Genomic DNA, 19438 nt, shown 5'->3' with positions numbered 1-19438 from the left:
AACCTGTTTTTACCCATATTTTGACTCGTTAGACCATATTGTTACTTGTATATATATTTAAATATTTTTAATAAAAATAAAAAAATATTATATTTAAAAAAACAAAAAAATAATATAAAAAATTGAATCGCGCCTGTCAGATAGGCGCAAATAAGAAAAACAACCCATTTTGATAAATAATTGGGCTGACAACTTATTTTGGTAAATAAATTTTTTAAATTATTTTAGTAAAAAACCCCAACAATTGAACTTGATTTCCAAATCTGAAAAGTAGAGGGACTAAATTCTTGAAAATAAAAGTATAGAGACTAAATTGCAAATTTGTGAAGTGTATATAAATTTATAACAAATTTTAACCTTTATACTACAAAATATTTATTATTAATATATTTGTAACTGTAATAAATATTTATTCTTAAAATATTAATATTGAATATTTTCAATAGTATGTGAAGAATATTATTTAAAATTATTATTTTAAAATTTATTATTAAAATAAAGTTAAAATATTAAACAAATTATTAAAATAATAAATTATATTAATTATATTAATAATTTATTACATGATTAAATATAAATAAATATGTATGTTTAATAATATTAAAAAATATAATATTTTATATTAATATAATAATATTTTTAAAAAGTGAAAATAAAATTTATTATCAACATAATAATATTAAGTTTGATTTAAGTTAAATTTTATATAAGAATAAAATTATTATAAGATATTTTTCGTTAATCAAGGTATTTTTTATTAAATAAACATAAAAAAATATAAAAAATAATTTTCATAAAACTTTTTTTTTTGAATTATAATTTTCATAAAACTTTTTATATGTAAACAATGGACCTAAGAATCAATTAATTTCATACCAATATTTTTTAAATAACTATACTTTTTAATTTCTACTCAAGTAGAGATAAAATAATAATAATATTGTGATCATGTTTAACTTACACAATTTTTAAATTCTATTTCTCCATAATCTTACTTTCATTCTTTCATTCTTTAAAAGAAAAATATTTAAGTTAATTACTGAATTATTTGAAATTTTTTATTTAAATTATTGAGATATTATTTTTTTTAAAAGAAAAAAAGTTCGACTACCAACTTCTAAACTACGATTTAACAATTAGTATAATAGATTAATATCTATAAACGAGTAGAGAAACATACTTTATATACAAGTTAATTTGATGATCAATATTAAAGAATTAAAAAAAATATTTTAAACTTTATTATATAAATTAATAATATTTAAAACTGTTTCATGAAAAAAAATAGATTGGTAGGAAAAAAAAATTCCTACAATGGCCCAATTAGCTTAAATTTTTTTTTTAAAATAATTTAATCCCAGTTTTATAACTCTTTTAAATTTTAATCAACAAAATAAAAACTTATCAATTATTTATCCTCGTCCAATTTTTTATTTTATTACTATTATCTTTTTGAAATTGACAGCATAAAAATATCATTTCAAAAGGACATATACTCCAGTGGTTTAAGGGAGGTTCCTCTTTCATTCTTCACCGCCCTGAAACCCCCCTCCTTATCTCCCCAGCCACCAAAAATGGCTGCCACTGGCTCACTTCCCTTAACTCAGTACCCAACTTATTCAAAGCCTCCCACATCCCAAAAACCTCACAAAAAACCTCTATTTTCCCTTCCCAAACAGACCTTTCCTCTTATTTTCTCTTTCCCTTTCCATCGGAGTCTGAATTACCCTACAAAGCCACCTCGTTTCCTCCCTTTATGCGACTCTCTCCAAGAAAACATCGTACAAAACATCGAAAACCCGAAAAATTTTTTGTTACCCAATGCTCATAGCCGCCAAATTCTTTCCCCAGAATCTGCCCCAAGGATATTTATCCAAGACCCACCTTGGATATCAGCTTTATTTTGGAAGGGTCTTTACAAAATGACCAACCAGACTGTTAAAATAGAGCACAAAGAGATCGAGAAGAGGAAGTATAATTTGCTTAGGAGGAGACAAGTAAAGGAAGAGACTGAAGCTTGGGAGAAGATGGTGGAAGAGTATCGGGAATTGGAGAGGGAAATGTGTGAGAAGAAATTGGCTCCCAATTTGCCTTACGTGAAAGGGTTGTTTCTGGGATGGTTTGAGCCGTTGAGGGAGGCAATTGCGAAGGAACAAAAGGTGCAGAAGGGAAAAAGCAAGAAACTTAGAGCGGCTTATGCGCCGCATATTGAATTGTTACCGGCGGATAAATTGGCGGTTATAGTTATGCATAAGATGATGGGATTGATTATGGGAGCTGAGGAAGATGGGTATGTGCAGGTTGTTCAGGCTGCTGTGCATATTGGAGTGGCTATTGAACAGGAGGTTTGCCTATCAAGCTTAGTTTTCGCTTCTTTTTTAAATTATTATTATTTTAGCGTAATGTTTTGTTTTTGATGGATTTGAGAAAGTTAGGGAGGGATTGAAAATTTAGATTGCAAACGAATTAAGAAAGGGTAATAGGCAAAGTTTGGGTTTTTTCAATTTTATGTTGAAGATTCACAAGTTGGAGCTTTGTGGTTCATATAAGTCATTCTTTCAATCTTTACCTTATATGTAAATGCGATTTATTTCTTCACGTTATGCAATTTCATTTATCAGCATCTACTACTACAGGGTGTTGGCCTTCTCAGCTGACTCTTTCTATTTTTATTGTTGTTATAATGAGGATGAAGCTTTGTCATTTCTACTTTGTCTCAGGTTAGAATTCATAGCTTCTTGGAGAAAACTAAGAACTATCAGAGGAAGCAGATTGTAGATGAGGTTCAAGGGGTGAGCAAGGAGAAGGAGATACTTAGGAAACGTGTTAATAGTTTGATTAGGAGGAGAAGACTCACTGAGGTGCAGAAGCTGGTAAAAAATGAAGAAATTAAACCTTGGGGTCGAGATGCTCAAGCCAAGGTTTGCAGCCTTTTGCATACCTTTTTTTTTTTGTTAATGATTGATTATTTTAAAAGGTCTTTCCTCTATATTTTAGATTTTGAAAACCCTTTCTTGGCTGAATGTTATCGTGCAGCTTGGAAGTTGTCTTCTAGAACTATTAACTGAAACAGCTTATGTACAACCTCCAATTGACCAGTCAGGAGATAGCCCTCCGGACGTTCGACCTGCTTTTAGACATAAATTTAAAACTATCTCGAGGGGCCCCGGGTGAGACTCCATCTTCTTTTTGCTCAGCAATTTATCTTTGCTGAATGTACCCCGTGCCCCTAACTATCGTCTGCTAAATCATTTTCTAGGCAATTTGTCACTAGGCTATTTCTTAGATGTGGAATTGTCTGCATATGTTAGATCTGATTTCTATGTCAGTTGGTACTGTATTTGATGTCGTTCTTTTTTGGAATCTACACCCAAAGTGTGTGAGGTACATTTGAGGGTGGAGGGGTACAATCGATGCTATTTTCATTTTGTGTTTTTCCAGTAGCAATAATTTTTCTAAATAATGGGTTTTGTAGGCAAAAGATTAAGAAGAGATATGGTGTTATTGAATGTGATCCTCTGATACGTTCTGGACTTGACAAATCTGTAAGTTGACATTTCTTTTCATTTATTCTTTCTATTCTGGAAATCTAACAGTTAATTATCTTGTCAGGTTATAGTTTAATACTTCCTGTTTAATGCTTCCAATGTTTACTTTTTTTAGTCTAGCCACATGCTTAATGCTGTACACTAGTCATACTTATTATCAGACAATGGAATGATAATTACCGATAACTAAAATATGGGCATTCTAGTCAGCAATATGGGCATTGACTTGATAAATTGTATGTTGACTCTCTTGGATTCCTGAAACTCAAATACATTTTGTTTCTTTTGTTTGTGTGCAGGCTAAGCATATGATGATTCCTTATGTACCAATGTTGGTGCCTCCCAAAAAATGGAAAGGGTATGCTAGAGAGAAAAATTAGGATGGACTGATAATTGCTCTCCAGAAATTTTGTTACATGTAGCTTGCAGAAGTCAAAATGTTTTTCTGCAAAAAAAAAAAAAAAAAGTAGATATGTTTTCTGTAAAGTTAAAAGGAGTCAACATGTTGCATTTCTACATTCCTTTTCTTGATTTCCCTGTCTGAAGCCAAATAAACAAACAAAAATATAAATCAGTTATTAGACATTAAGCTGAAGGTATAATGTATTCTGCACTGAGGCACTCAGGGTAGTAACTCTAAGTTACACTTACGTATTTACAAACTCCTTCCAGGTATGACAAGGGTGGCTACTTGTTCTTGCCTTCTTATGTCATGCGAACTCATGGATCAAGGAAACAACAAGAGGCGCTTAAGGGTGTCAATGTAAAAAATATGCGGAAAGTATTTGAGGTAATAACTTGGAGCTTCTTGTTTTCTTCTTTTCGTGCATTACTTTCTTGTTGTATAACTTAAGGCCAAAGATGTTTGTTGACCTCACTTGCAAAATTCGTCTGGGACATGTCATGTAATAAGTTCTGCAGCTCTGTGTTTTCCTGATATTTTTTATTGTTCAATTAAAAGGTTTGCCTTTCTCCCAAATCTTGCAATTTACCTTCCACCTTGCAATTAAAAGGTTTCCTGATACATGTTCCTTATCTTAAGTAAAGGAAAATGAAAAGATTCCCCCTAATTTCTTATGATTATTCTAAAATACCTTCTTATGGAAAGGATAATTTGAAAAATTCTCCTGTGCCAATTTCTTATGAGATTTGAGTTGAGTTTCTATATCTAATCGTTTTGAATAATGATATGATTGAAAGCAACGACCTAGAACTGTGAGAATTTGTTATAAATTTACTCTTTTGAGCAACTGAAAGCTTGCCTTGGAGGAGTGGTTATTGTCAGTATCTCTCTAATAGCTAATGCTGCTTGACTTGCCGGAATGGCATGGGTGCAGGCCCTGGATACACTTGGAAGCACCAAATGGAGAGTGAATAACAAGGTGCTTGCTGTGGTAGAGAGTATTTGGGCTAGTGGTGGCAACATTGCAGGCTTGGTTGATCGTAATGATGTGAGCACATCTTCAATTTTCGCTTTTGAAATTTACTTTTTGGTTATTATTATTTTTCTGCTATCTAACACTGCTTGAATGGTACTCTTTAAATTGATTATGATTATTTTACTTTGTGGAATAAACAAAAACTGTGAATCAACATTATAACAAATTCAATATTCTAAGGTGCTTACAGTCTGCTTTTTTCTTCCACTGCATGCCAAATAATATTTAGCCATTTAATTTGGTATGAGTGCATATTTACAGCCTTTCTCTCCCTGAAATATACCTTTGTTGTGCTTTGTAGATTCCTATTCCAGAGAAACCTTATTCAGAGGATTCAACAGAAATCCAAGAGTGGAAATGGAGCTTGAGAAAGGCAAACAAGGTTAATCGTGAAAGACATTCTCAGCGATGCGACACCGAACTTAAGCTTTCTGTAACATCTCTCACCCTCCCATGTGTATCAATATGTGCTTTGCTTGATGGTTTTTACTTTGATGCATCGCCTGTCTGTGCATGTCTTTTGATATGTTTCCCTTCTGGTTTTGTTTCATTTTGTCCTACGCATTCTAAGAAGCTTGTCCTAAAACAGGTGGCTCGGAAAATGGAAAATGAGGAAGGCTTTTATTATCCTCACAATCTTGATTTTCGAGGCCGTGCATACCCCATGCATCCACATTTGAATCATCTAAGTTCTGATCTCTGTCGAGGAGTTCTTGAATTTGCTGAAGGACGACCATTGGGGAGATCAGGATTACATTGGCTGAAAATACATTTAGCAAACCTGTACTCAGGAGGTGTTGAAAAGCTTTCCCATGACGGGCGTCTGGCATTTGTTGATAGCCATTTAGATGAAATATTTGATTCAGCAGAAAACCCTATTAATGGAAACCGATGGTGGTTAGCCGCTGAGGATCCTTTTCAGTGCTTAGCTGCTTGTATGAACCTGTCAGAAGCCTTAAAGAGCACATCTCCACATAGTACGATCTCTTACCTGCCAATTCATCAGGTAAATTTTCATTAGGGTCCTTGAAGCAAAGAAAAGGACAATTTCCATAAGCTGAAACATATGATAAGTAAATTTCTCTAGGTTGCTTGTTGAGTTACAGTTCTGCACAATCAACATTTCAAAGTCGAAATGCAATTGATTTAAATAATTTACTTATCTCTTTTGCCATGATCATCCAATTTCAATAGTTTTGTGTTCTGTGAATGACATGATATGTTCGTTGCTTGTAGTGACCTTTTACTGCTGCCACATCTTGGGATTGTAACTTATATAAATGATTGGTTAGAAATTACCTGCATTATTCTGATTCTATTCTTCCTGGTTAAAGGGTATTGTTTATCAGTTCCCCTTACATGCATTTGAATCTTTTTCCTCTTCAATACCTTACATGAACATTTTAAAATTATCTTCTCTTAGTTGTTTAATTAGCTTTATTGTTTCTTGTTTCTGTTGTGGATGTTAAGATTGTAGCAGTTTCTCATTTCATTTTTTCCCAGTAACTGCTTCATGTGCCTCACGCTTCTTTTCCTTTCCTTCTCTCCCTTAAAAAATTATTACAGGATGGTTCCTGCAATGGCTTACAGCACTATGCAGCCTTGGGAAGAGACAATGTATGTTTGTGGTTTGTAGATAATTTTTTTTCCTTGTTCTAAATAATCCACAATTGATATTGTCATGTTTGGGTTACACACAGATACATATTTTCTCAATATATTTTAGAATCTGAAGTTGTGTTCCAGTTCAACTTATCTTTTTTACAAAATTATTACCCACTAATTATCAGTTTATGGTTAGCCAGTTTTTCTGGATTAGTTATTAAAAGTGCATCTATGGTCTCACATCTTTTATCTGTTCCCGTAGTTGGAAGCTGCAGCAGTTAACTTGGTTGCTGGAGAGAAACCAGCTGATGTTTATTCTGAAATCGCTGTGAGGTATATTAAATCCTTTTAGTTATTGTCTAGAAAACTCGTTATAGGGCATATATAAGCATGCTGCATATAAACTTGTCTTGCTCCATTCAGAAATTTTCTTGTTGATATTGTTGGCTGCATTTAGTTGTTGCTTAAAAATGAGGAAAGGAGAAAAAGCAACCAAAGGCATAAACGTACTGCTTCTTTATTGAAGTAACAAAGGAAAATTCTAACCTTTAATGTTTAGTCCTATATATATTTTATGTCAGCCTCATTTCTCTTTGCTGCTGCTTTAGTTTCTGGGGAAAAAAAATCTATTTCTATGTATTCTGAAATTTAGTACTAGAAAATGAGAAACAAAGGATGCCCTCACTGTTTATATCTTCTGGGGCTGAACAGGGTTCACAATATAATGAAGAGGGACAGTAACAAGGATCCTGCAACGAATCCCAATGCTTTATTGGCAAAGCTCTTAATTGATCAGGTTGGACTTGGTTTTATTTACTAAATTTACTAGATTTCCTTGAACAGTTAACATCTAAACTATTTACACTTGATTTTGAGTTAGGACTTCCCCCCTTAAACTAACAGATGAAAATGTTGGAAACTTTCAGGTGGATCGAAAATTAGTAAAGCAGACGGTAATGACTTCGGTATATGGTGTAACTTTTGTTGGGGCACGTGAGCAAATAAAACGAAGATTAGAGGAGAAGGGTCATATAAGTGATGATAGGCTGCTATTTTCTGCAGCTTGTTATACTGCTAAAGTAAGTAATCCATTTAATAATATATACCTATGCAAGCATGAATTGTGATAACCTCTGTACTATAAATACACGATGCTTGGTTTCTGTGCACATGCATCCATTTAGATTTCTCTCTCTCTTCAGTTGTTCTCAGTACCCTTCCTTTTCTTGATTTCTTGACATTGGTATCTTACTGAAAAGTAGTGTTGTTAGATGAAATCAAATGGGTGTTCTAAATTTTTTTTCCTTTTATTTTATGAGGTTATGGTTCCTATACCGTTATATCAGTGCATTTGTAGGATGGAAGAAATGTTCTATTTTATGTGTGCATGCTGTGTATGTGTTTGTTGGTGTTTCTGTTGAATTTAAATAATTAACAGTAGAAGGTTATGCTAAAGTCATAAAATTTTAACAGGTGACATTGGCTGCCCTTGGAGAATTATTCCAAGCAGCACGCAACATAATGGGTTGGTTAGGTGACTGTGCAAAGGTATGACTTTTTATATTACAAGAATCATGATGCAAACTACCTTATCGTAATTAAGGAGCAATGAGTTTTAGTACAATCAAGTTACTAGTGTTAAATCTATGTATTGTAGGTTATTGCTTCAGAGAATCAACCTGTGCGGTGGACAACACCTCTTGGTCTCCCTGTTGTTCAGCCCTACTTTAAAAGTGAACGACATCTCGTAAGTATTATAGTTGAATGAGGATATGCTTTAATAATCTTTCAATTAAATAAATATTGATATCAGAGTAACAAAATTCACTGCTTCTTTTCAGATAAGAACAACTCTCCAAGTATTAGCCTTGCAGCGGGAGGGCAACTCAGTAAGTTCCTTATTCTGGCTCTTGTTTTGAGTTTCTATTTCTGCTTTTGATTTGTTCCCAAGCAAGTAGAAACACTCGTATTTTTTCAATTCCAGGTAGAAGTTAGGAAACAGAGAACAGCGTTCCCTCCAAATTTTGTGCATTCACTTGATGGTTCTCACATGATGATGACTGCTGTTGCATGCAGAGACGCGGGTCTATATTTTGCAGGTCTGTTTCGCTAACTTTTACTCAGGCAGAGCTTAGACAAATATTAGACTGATTTGCTTGAGAGCAGGCAAGATGACTTGCATAGAGCCTTGACATGTTATCTTAATAGGGAAAAATTCTTTCTTTTAGGAAATGTAATGCAGAGTCTTTACTTCTCAGCCACTGTTCTTTCTTTTAGGAATTCATAAGCCTGGTCTATTTGGAGATGATATTGGGGAAAATCTGAAATAACTTTTTTTTTCTGTAATCTAAATGCTTGTGTTGTTATCATATAAATCTATTTGCAGGGGTCCATGACTCTTTTTGGACACACGCGTGTGATGTGGAGAAGATGAACCAGATACTTAGAGAAAAATTTGTGGAGCTTTACAGCATGCCAGTTCTTGAGAATGTAAGTATGGTGATTCCTGTCTTTCAATTATTAGAAAGTACTGAAATTTGTGTCTCGCTCATTTTGTTAACCATATTAATTTTACTTTGATTCTCTGCAGTTGCTTGAAAGCTTTGAGACATCATACCCGTCGTTGGTTTTTCCTCCTCTCCCAGAGAGAGGCAACTTTGACTTGCTTGAGGTTCTCAAGTCGCCGTACTTTTTCAACTGATTCTCCGAGCAAAACAACATTTGTATATCATTTGCAGAAACACTGCTGGCTTGTACATTCTTTTGCCCTTGAGAATCAACAAAGTTCAATTGAGGACTAAGGAGAAAATCCATGTGGGACTCAACTGAAACTCGGGAAACCAAGGCCACACTGCTTCCTGCTTTTTCCAGTTAGTTCTAATCTAGATTGTGGACATCCCTTGCCACGGCTGAGATTTACAGAAACATGGTTGCTACTTACATGGAAGTGTGTTAGCACATAGATTGATGCTTGTTGCCTTAGTGGGAAGTGAGAGCGATGCGAAATACGAAATACTTTGCAGCGAACTTTTTATCTGCTGCAGAAGCTAATCATCAGCACAACAGAAGATGTCTGGTTTTTTTTTTTTGAAATAATGTAAGCAAGGCAATTGTTTTATTTATTTCATGTTTGTATTTGTTGTAGCAATGGAGCAGTCGTTGAGTAATAATAATATGTCCTGATGATCAGAGCAAACTATGTAACCTTAAAATCCCCTATCTTAATGAAATTGATCTTCTCTCTTTTTCTTTTTTCATTATTTAATGTTTAAAATCTTGATTTTTATTATAAAAAAACTAAATTCGAATTTGGTGAAGAAACTATCAAGGATCTTTCATTTTGCAATTTGTTTATTAGAGAATATAAATGGTTTATAGAACAAAATATTCTAATTTTAAACTGATTGGAAGTAATTAAGACATTCACATCAGTTGATTAAATTTGAAAAAGAATTACATTTTACATCATAAAGAGGATTTATTTGCAATATTTTGTTAGATATAACTATTAAAAAAATTAAATAAAAAATTTTCATTCATCTAAATAATTCAAACGGGCACAATGAACCCAAAAAAAAAAGAAAGCTAAACATGGCAAAACAAACAAGCAAAATAAAATAAAACCTTGAAGCTTTTAATTATATTTAAAGTAATTTAAAGATTGAATTATATGTTTTTTTTTGAAGAGATATATATATTATTTTTATGTTAACATATTTTTGTACAATAATCGTAGTATATAGTTATATAATCGAAATCTAAACTATTATTTTCTCTTTGACCGCCAATGTTTCGATTCGAGTATGTATTAGAAAGAGAAATGAGCGCGTGCTCTTTTTTTTTTCCTGATTTTGAGAAGGAAAATGTCAAAAAAAAAAAAGAGAAGAAAATAAAGTGAAAATGACGCCCGCGCACACAATGAAACGAATCGGTGCCAGCTGGCCAGCCCGCCTTCCTTCCATCGACAATAGCACACTGTCCTTATGTACAACTCTCTCGTAGTCGTTTCTCAAGAAACACTGAAAAAAAAGGAAAATGACCAAAGAAAACACCAACCATTTCAAGAAACGAACACCTTTAATAACGGCGTCTAACTCCATTCCCAGATCTTCTGTTTCCAAAAAGCTTCTTCATTTGCTTCGCCGTTTTAATTACACTTCCGATAGCATCCAAGTCCTCACTGTAACTACGTTTCTTTATACATATATATATTATAACTCCCTTTCTTTTCTTTCACCATTGTTTAGCATTCATTGAAATTTGGTAAATTTTATTGTTTCAGGAATATGTTGTCGTGCTTGTTTCTAACGGTAAGTCCCAGTCTGAAGCAAACTCTGAGTTGGAACCGTTTCTTGGTGATACTACCACTGAGTTTGTATCTTGGTAACTTTATCACGTTTCTTCTCCAGTTTTCTTTTCGTTGCATTGAAATTTGTTGCTTCCAACGATGAATATTTTCTTTTTGTTTAGGCTATGGGATGTTTTATCAGAAGGTTCTAATGATTGTAATGCAAGTAAGAGCTCCTCCGATTTGGAGAACACTACTGGTCCAAGTTCCTCTGATGATGATGATGCTTCTGCCGATAAGCAGTCACAAAAATCTGGACCAGGATCAGTTCCTCATTGCCGGTTTCCGGTCTTCTCTACCACTTTGGATGAGGAAACGAATGAGTATGCTTCAACATTTTATGGTAAATCTAACGAAAACTTAAGAGCGTTTGAGAATAATCAAGATAGGTCCCTAAATGGCTGTTCATTTAAAACGAAGCCATCTGCTGAAGTCGTGCTTTCATATGAGCAAAATGTGCAATGTGGGAATGTTCATCGGAGTAAGCCTTTCTTAATCATTTTTATTTACTTGTTAGCTATTATCTCTGTCTAATTACTGAAACTTGGATCTTTTGGAACACCACATGTATGTATGTATGCCTTCTCATTGATCCAAAAGCAAACTACTTCCACGAATATCAAATCTTAAATGTTTGTTAATTATAACTTGTTCAATGCTCTGTCCTGTTGGCGTATGTGTATTTTAAATACGGTGGGGTTTGATCGTTAATGCATATAGTGAATTATTTTATATCAACTATCAAGGGTGTGTTTTCCCCTGTTATTGGTCTGCATTGATTTATATATGATATCCACTCCCTGATAGTGGTAATCATAATAATTTAAAATGACTCTCTAAGTTTTACTATTGTATCAGATAACTAAGTATTTTATAAGATTTTCTGTAGAAGATAGTACACTTTACACAAAAACTTGTTATTGGATTTCATCTGTATAAATTTAACCTGAAAGCTTGAATCTGAAGGGTTTTGTGTATGTGTTTTCTATGCAGCAAGCCCACTTTTCAAGCGTTCTCAGGTGACCAATGCTGGTGGGAGTAGGCTCTTTTCCAGGGCAGCTGATGCCATCTTTCATCAGAATGGAGCCAATCGAAGCACACATGGTAATGTTTGGGATAGATTGGGAAAGCTGGATGAGAATGACACTTCAGTGAAGGTTCAAGTGAATGAAAATATAAAGAGGCCCATGTCGGAAAAGAAGGCCCTGGGGTTTGGCCAAACTACATTGATTCCTACTGTTCAAGATGGCAAAGTCAACCAAAATCCGTCACGATACTATAACGTGAATACCTATAGAACCAATGGTAGTAGAAAGAGGCAATTAAATGATTTCATTCCTATTTCTCCTACCACTTCAGATACTCAGGACCATGAAGAAGAAATGTCCAGAACATTTACAAGACATCCTGAAAAACACACTTTGATGTTGAAAGAGAGTGATGCTTTATATGAATCAAAAAGTTGCAATAAAAGCTTGAAATCAGGCTTGGATGCATCATTAAGATCTAGACCAGAAAAAACATCTCAAGAGAAGTTGGGTGTGGAAGCTCGAGAATCTACTCAGACACTGCTATCTGTTGGTGCTTTTCCAGCAGAAACTGGAGTTAGGCCTGTCAAAGCTGTAAGGAAATACTAGCTTGGCAAAAACATCAGTTGCTTTCATGAAGTTCAATTTGAGTCGAGTTTGCTTAATTAACATGCTTAAGTTTTTGACTTATGCAGCAATTGGTTGATATGAAATTAAGATTACAGAAACTTGAAAGAGAAATTTGCATGCTAAAATCAATGCCGCGGAACAAGGATAGGTATCATGCCTTATCCTCTAGCTCCGGAAAGATTATTTCAGGTGTGATGCTTTCTGATGAGTATAGTTATCTTTGCTTAAGAAATTTCCTGAATTTTCTATAAATTCTTTCTGGAGTCTCTTAAATTGGAATCAAGTTGTTTTGTTCATGGCCTGTGGCTCGGCTGAGTTGTTTTTATGTGAACTTTTGCATGTGGGAGACGTTTTCCCAGCCTCAATAATGTCAACTTGGGCTATTTCAGGTTCAGTTGATCCGCTTAAGGATGGGGTTGAGTCAAGGACAGTATTTGTTACAAATGTGGGTGAGATGAATCACTTCTGAGTCATACATCTTTTACGTTGGAATGTAGTTTTGTTTGGTTGCTGCTACAATTTATTTTTCCTTCACTTGTGTGATATTTGTGCTTAGGAAAGCACTGTGGTGGGTTGTTGCTTCTTTTAACATGAATGTGGGCATTATGCTTGAGGATTTCTCATCGTTTACAGTTTGAAGATTTCCCTGTTCTACCAAGGAAAAAAGAATTTATTATAGATTTTATCATATATGTTCTTTGTGTAATTTATTCCTTTCCAGAATGATTTGACAGGCAGCTAAAGGTATTTGAAACTTCAATCATACATTTGGTTTTCGTTTTCATTTAATCTTGGATGAATTTGAATTGGAAGGGAGGTTTGGCCGACTGATTCTTCTGTTATGATCATAGTGATTTAGAGGCTTTATACTGTCAAAGTTTATAATAGAATGCCAATTATCATTCTTTATTCTATCCCTTTTAATAAAAACTTGTCAGTATAGCCAATTCCTAGGACTGATTTGAGTTGCAGTATTACATAAAATAACTGAATACTTGTATTATATGCATTATGCTATTTTATCACATCTTGATTGTCAGTGTCGTCTTTATCAGCATCTTATATCCATAAAATCGAGAAATAAAATCTATTGATATAGTTTTATGTCAAATACATGCATTCCTATCATTTGATTGCTCTCATCAAGGTAGCTTTATTAACCGAGTACAATTAACACTGTAGATTCACCTGCAACTAGCAGTGACTCTGTCTCTAATGTCCTATGTGGGAACTATTTTTAAACTTGCTACTGTTAAATCTGAAACATTTATGGGAATAATTCCTTGTGGTTTAAAAAAACTTTAGGTTCATGTTGCAGCCACTCAAGATGCTCTGAGATGTTACATTTCCAAGTGTGGATCCATTAACAGAGTTATTAAGTTGACCGACACATCAACCATCGCACAAAAATGGTACGAATGTCACCTGAGATATTGTGTTGCATTCCACACTTTATCATGTATTTTGCGGGATGATTAGACATGACTTTGGCTCACCAGGTCTGCATACATTACCTTTGCCAACAAGGAGTCAGTGGACAAGGCATTGGCTTTGAATGGGACAAACTTCTTTTCCAGGATCATATGGGTTAGTAAGAAAATTCAGTTTAAATTTGTACAACTATTCTTTATTTAATGTCTAACTATTGTAATACATAATGTAATAAATAGGCTTTTTCCTCATGTTAGTACATTAGTAACCAAATGAGGCATTTAGTCTCTCTAGCATTATTACTGCTGCTGTTGCTGCTATTTCATTCAGGTAAGAAAAGCAGGAAAGGTAACAGTGAAGCCAACCCACTCTCAACATGGCAGACAGAGGGATGCTATCTTCCAACAAAAACACTCTCATGACCCGAATGTACCTCAGCAAATGAACTACGTGTATGATGCACATGATAAAAGCCATAAAAGCACAGAGACAGTAGAACATATTGATGCAGAATTATGAACTTAGCTAGCGGCATAGTTTCAAGCAATTAAAGGACAAGATGTTTGGAGGATTTAGACAAGCACCGATCCTATGCCATCTCTAACCACACTGTAAGAAATCATTTGACTCTTGAATGCATAGGAAAGTGAATACAAATGGGTTTACAGATTTGTTTCAAGGTTTATAGGTTAAGGTCCTTTGATTTTTTGAAAGACTACAAAATCCATTTGTATTTTTGCACTGAAAGTAGCCTGTAGGCATGTAAGTACGCAGTATTATCAACTAATGAACAACTAATGCCTTTTTTGCTGGTACTGTTGTTAGCTTGAAAAAAATGCCTTACATAGGGACACATACTATTTTGCAACATAGCATATAACAATAAAGGTAAATTTAACATGGAGGTCCTGTATTAGGGGTCGGATTGTATTTTAGCCATTTACTTTAAAAATAGGCAAATTGGTTTTTCTACATTAGATTAAAAAGTAAATTGATCTTTTAATTAAAAACTTCATACATTTTTACTATTAAAAATTAGTTTTTGTACCTTAAAATGAGACACATGTGGCACACCGTGTGTAACTATTTAGTTATTCTATCTGTTATGCTAATTTTAATAGAAATGATCAATGTATTTTGAGATCTAACGAAAAAGATTAATTTATTCATTTTTTTAAATAAACAAGAAAAAATACAATTTAACTTCCAATATAGAAGTCCCTATTGAAATTTTCGTAACATTTAGTATATAATTTTTTAGTCACATTAATAACATTGTTGATGATATATCTTGTACGGATATTTTCATTTTTTAAAATATTATATAAAATTAAACTATTTCGAAAAATATAGCCACATATTTTATTGGGTTATTGGGTTATATGAAGTTAATTATTTTTATCATATTTCATCCAAAACTATTAAAGTGTAGTAATATGATTTGTTTTTGTTTTGCTTAAAGTTGAAACCAAAGGTTTGGAGGCATAATTAATATTTTTCATTGCTTTACTTTATAAACTTCCTCCTACAAAAGCACCTATTCCTACAGACCCTATTTCTTTTTGCATAAGAAAAGCAAGGGCTCCGTTTCCCTTTTCTGAGAAATTGAACCAAAAATTGTAATTATTATGAATTTATCTCTTTATATTTAAAAAATACAAATTGTTCAAACTATTTTTAAACAAATGAATAAAATATGTAATGATGTTTGTATTGAAAGGAATAAAAATTGAGTTCCCCCCTCCCTCCATAAATGCTGGATTGATTCTGACTTTAATGCTATTTTAATTCGCCGTCCAAAACCAAACAATCAATACTTGCGATATATCATATTTTAGATTCACATTTTTACGTAACTAATGTAAACCTAATACAGAAATTTCTCTTTTTTTTTAATTTTAAACATCAATTCTTATCCTATTTCTCCCTTTTTTTCTTTTTTTTTAGGTATAGAAAAAGTAAATATGTTAAATACAATCATTCTTGTAGGCTCACACTTGTCAAGTTGCCATCTTATTCAATCATTTCCTCTATAATACTTTTTTATTATTCTAACGATTCAGTTTTGAAAGTTTTAAAGAAATTCAACGATTTTGATTTTGGTGTACCAAAAAAGTGTTAAAAATAACTACTAACTTTATTAAAAATCGTAGAGATTTTATTTATTTGATTTTGGAATCATAATCTATCACTCTTTTGAAATCTCCAGTATTTCTTTCTATTTTTTAACCAAAATCTCAGTATTGTAATCATACATTTTTTGCTCGATTATATTAATATACAGAGAGAATATTAAGTAGGTTATTTTGATTAAAATATGTTATAAGTGTTTATATTTTTCTTAAATTTAAATTTTAGTTTTTATATTTTAACTTTTAAGAATCTAGTTATCTATTTTTTCATATTTCAAAATTTTAATCTAACTGTTAATAATAATAATATTATTTTGTTAAAATCAACTTCATTATAAACTTTGTTTTTTTAATTATATTGTTATATTTTTTTAATTTCAAAATATTATGAAAATAAAATTAATCAAAAATTTAATAATATTAACAATTAGATTTGAATTTAAATTTAGTAAAAGACTAAATTCTAAAATTTGGGAAGAGTATAGGGAGCTATGATAGATTTAAACCATTCTTTATTAAATAGATTATGTGACGTATTTATTTAAAAGCTTTTAAAAATAAATAAATATGAAGTTTTTTATTTTATTTTTAGTTTTGTGATATGATCTTATTTACTAGCTATTCATATTTTTACTGTACTAAGTATTCAAATATTTATATATTTTAATTATTCATAAAATCTACAACTATATATTAAAAATTAAAGTGTGTAATTAAATATAATTGTAATTTTAATTTTAATGCTTGTGATAAAATATATATATATATGTAAATAAAACGAGTTGAATGATTAAGTCAAGTTTTATCCCAGATTAGACTCGGTGGCAGAGAGGAAAGCAGGAGGAGAAAGGGAGAAATAAGGGGCAGTTTCTGATCCAAGGAGATTCTATCTCTAAGCAGGAGAAACACGTGAGGCTGCCATTAATAATTGCTACTCTTTCTATTTAACTCTAATACCAAGCACACTGTCTGAGTGGTCCTTGGAATCAAACCTTCAAACTGCCTGATGCTGACACATCACCCTCTTATTTTGCAGTTGCTCTTGCAGCTCCCCCCATGTGATGTGTCTGCCTTTGCCTCTCCTTTTTTTAATTCACAAGCATCTACGGAAGCCAACCCAATCCAATTTCGTTTCCAAAATAAGTTATAATAATATCAAATTGAAAATAACCCAACATAAAAGATAATTAAAATTTAAGAATTAATCAATGTGATAAAATTCACAAACACAAGAAAGATGAGATACTATCCACACGTAAATCTAAAGTAGACAAAGTCATTTCTCCAACACACTATGATTGATTAATATAGTAAAAACTATATGATATGACTTAGTTTAAGTCTTTTTTTTCTATTACTAATTCTTTGTCAATGGTTTTACCGAAACCAAAGTTGGTGGAATCATTCTTTCCACCTTTACCACATTGAAATCAATACACATTATTATTACCTTTTTCATGTTTGTTGCATCTTTACTTTTCTCATAAAACTTGTGCAAATTAAGTGATTGGTAATTATTAAATTTATATTTTAATTTTAATTTTAAGAGTAATTTAATATCTATAAATTTTGATTGCGATTTGAATGAATATGTGAAATAGTAATTATGATTTGAATTTATATATTTGATAAATATAATTATTTTTATACGATATATTTATATCTATAATAATATTAATATTTGTATAATTTTAAATTTTATCTCAACAACTAACAAAAACAATATTTAAAAAAATTATTTTTATCAATAATAAAAAAGATATTTTTCAAATTTAAATAAATTAAATTGAAAGAAATATTTGACACATTATCAATGAAATTTTTAAACTTAACATATAATTTTTTTAAAAAATATTTATAAAATAAAAAATTTATACTATCAAATAATAATCCTTAAATTAAATTCAAAATCAAGATTATTAAACTTTAATTTCGAAAAAGAAAACTCTGGAATATGAGATACATGCATCTACTAATTAAATCGAAACTCAAATAAAATATTAACTTTTCCCCGACCATTAATATTTCTCCACACGAAAACCGCATCCACGGATCTCATTCGTAGCCTGAAAAGTGCACATTATTTTTTATTATTTATTGTCATTAATCAATGATTTTTGGATCCCCTGAGAAAATCCCACATGCTTAATTTTTGTTTTTGTGTAGAAATTAATCTTTTCACCAGATTTGAAACCAATCAATGAAGGACCACAAAGTCTTGAGTTGGGTAGCTAATACTGGTCCTGCACAATGGTACAATCTCCATTTTTATGTAGTTATGACACACGAGAATTTTATGTGACGTACATATATATAAATTTCATCGGTTAGAATGACAATATTGAGTTTTGGGATTTTAGTGTTATAATTTTTGGGTTTTTTAAGGTTTAAATTGTTTTTAGTTTCATATAAAAATAAAAATAAAAATATTTTTAATTTTTATGTACAAAGGTCTTTTAGTCATTTATCAAGCGAGTAAATATTAAGTTGATTTCATGACAGAATTTAGTAAGGGACTTAAATATAATGTATAGGGGTGAGCACTTGATTGAACTAAGTTGAATAAAGTGAAAAAAATTCGAACTAGTAAAGTAGATGAGTCATATGTTATCATTCTAACTCAATTTGAAAGTTTTCTAAATTGAACTAGTTTTTTTAAAGAGAGATCAATTTGTAAATTTTCAAAACAGTTAGGGACCAAGAGTTATTTATATCAATTTATTATTCATATGATTTGAGTTGTAAAAGTTAATTAAATTTACACATGTAAAAATGATATGATTTAATAATTTAAATGTAGAATTTTCATGGAATTGACTTTGAACAAAATTGAGACACATGCAAAGCATTGCATATCGGAAAATAACAAAAGCAGCCGCTGCCTCTGCCTATATAGCTAAGTGGGGTAGATATGGAAGTTGCCAAGAAATAGCTAAAATTCAGAAATCAACTTAACTAAAATTGTGGCTTTAATGTTAACAATGTGAAAAAAAATAAAACCCAGTAAGCATGGTTGAGACGTGGCTCTACTTTGTTTTACCAATTCAAGATAATGTTACTAAAAAGCAAAATCCTTGCCATTTTCATTGTCTACCCCATTTGGAGCTTAAAACAATGACTGCTTCAACATTTTGTCCATCTAAATCCTTCAATTTCTTTTTTATCCCATTTTACTCTCTACTTGCATCTTAATTTCTTTTTCTTATTAATTATAATATTCATCAAAATTCTTCCTTTTTTTATTTTTTCTTCTTTTGTAAAATGTTTAGTATTTCAA

The 19438-nt window shown here is 31.8% G+C and overlaps 2 protein-coding genes across 4 annotated transcripts; both read left to right on the top strand.

The window, feature by feature from the left end:
- The first annotated feature begins 1468 nt into the window (after positions 1–1468).
- Positions 1469–9849, top strand: LOC107958680 (DNA-directed RNA polymerase 3, chloroplastic). The gene is made up of 19 exons (XM_016894516.2): positions 1469–2345; positions 2721–2921; positions 3037–3170; positions 3476–3545; positions 3848–3906; positions 4221–4338; positions 4886–4999; positions 5289–5420; positions 5577–5993; positions 6554–6604; positions 6855–6925; positions 7304–7388; positions 7519–7671; positions 8066–8140; positions 8250–8339; positions 8434–8481; positions 8577–8691; positions 8979–9082; positions 9183–9849. The coding sequence occupies exons 1-19, from the start codon at positions 1575–1577 to the stop codon at positions 9291–9293; spliced, it is 2919 nt and encodes a 972-aa protein (XP_016750005.2). The 5' UTR covers positions 1469–1574; the 3' UTR covers positions 9294–9849.
- A 515-nt stretch (positions 9850–10364) lies between these two features.
- On the top strand, positions 10365–14840 carry LOC107958679 (uncharacterized). 3 transcript variants are annotated; one of them, XM_041112712.1, is made up of 9 exons: positions 10368–10774; positions 10875–10975; positions 11063–11421; positions 11934–12562; positions 12664–12787; positions 12988–13047; positions 13917–14010; positions 14098–14185; positions 14360–14840. In XM_041112712.1, the coding sequence occupies exons 1-9, from the start codon at positions 10628–10630 to the stop codon at positions 14546–14548; spliced, it is 1791 nt and encodes a 596-aa protein (XP_040968646.1). In that variant the 5' UTR covers positions 10368–10627; the 3' UTR covers positions 14549–14840. The 3 variants fall into 3 exon arrangements, 2 of the variants coding, with proteins under 2 accessions (XP_040968646.1, XP_016750004.1); XM_016894515.2 differs by having other exon boundaries at positions 10369–10774; positions 12988–13043; positions 13904–14010; XR_005926900.1 differs by lacking the exon at positions 14360–14840 and having other exon boundaries at positions 10365–10774; positions 12988–13043.
- The last annotated feature ends 4598 nt before the right edge of the window (positions 14841–19438 follow it).

This window comes from Gossypium hirsutum, chromosome A05 (genome assembly GCF_007990345.1).
Source record: "Gossypium hirsutum isolate 1008001.06 chromosome A05, Gossypium_hirsutum_v2.1, whole genome shotgun sequence".
Lineage (NCBI taxonomy): Eukaryota > Viridiplantae > Streptophyta > Magnoliopsida > Malvales > Malvaceae > Gossypium > Gossypium hirsutum.
Note: the sequence above shows the minus strand (reverse complement) of the source record. Positions and strands in the feature narration are given on the sequence as shown.

What these genes read in the sequence shown, in the direction of transcription:
- LOC107958680 (XM_016894516.2), top strand. Translation starts at nt 1,575, where the DNA reads ATGGCTGCCACTGGCTCACTTCCCTTAACTCAGTACCCAACTTATTCA. An exon ending in CAGCCTTGGGAAGAGACAAT is followed by an intron (nt 6,605 to 6,854) that starts GTATGTTTGTGG and finishes CTGTTCCCGTAG; the next exon opens with TTGGAAGCTGCAGCAGTTAA. An exon ending in CGCGGGTCTATATTTTGCAG is followed by an intron (nt 8,692 to 8,978) that starts GTCTGTTTCGCT and finishes ATCTATTTGCAG; the next exon opens with GGGTCCATGACTCTTTTTGG.
- LOC107958679 (XM_016894515.2), top strand. Translation starts at nt 10,628, where the DNA reads ATGACCAAAGAAAACACCAACCATTTCAAGAAACGAACACCTTTAATA. An exon ending in ATAGCATCCAAGTCCTCACT is followed by an intron (nt 10,775 to 10,874) that starts GTAACTACGTTT and finishes TTATTGTTTCAG; the next exon opens with GAATATGTTGTCGTGCTTGT. An exon ending in TCTTTTCCAGGATCATATGG is followed by an intron (nt 14,186 to 14,359) that starts GTTAGTAAGAAA and finishes TATTTCATTCAG; the next exon opens with GTAAGAAAAGCAGGAAAGGT.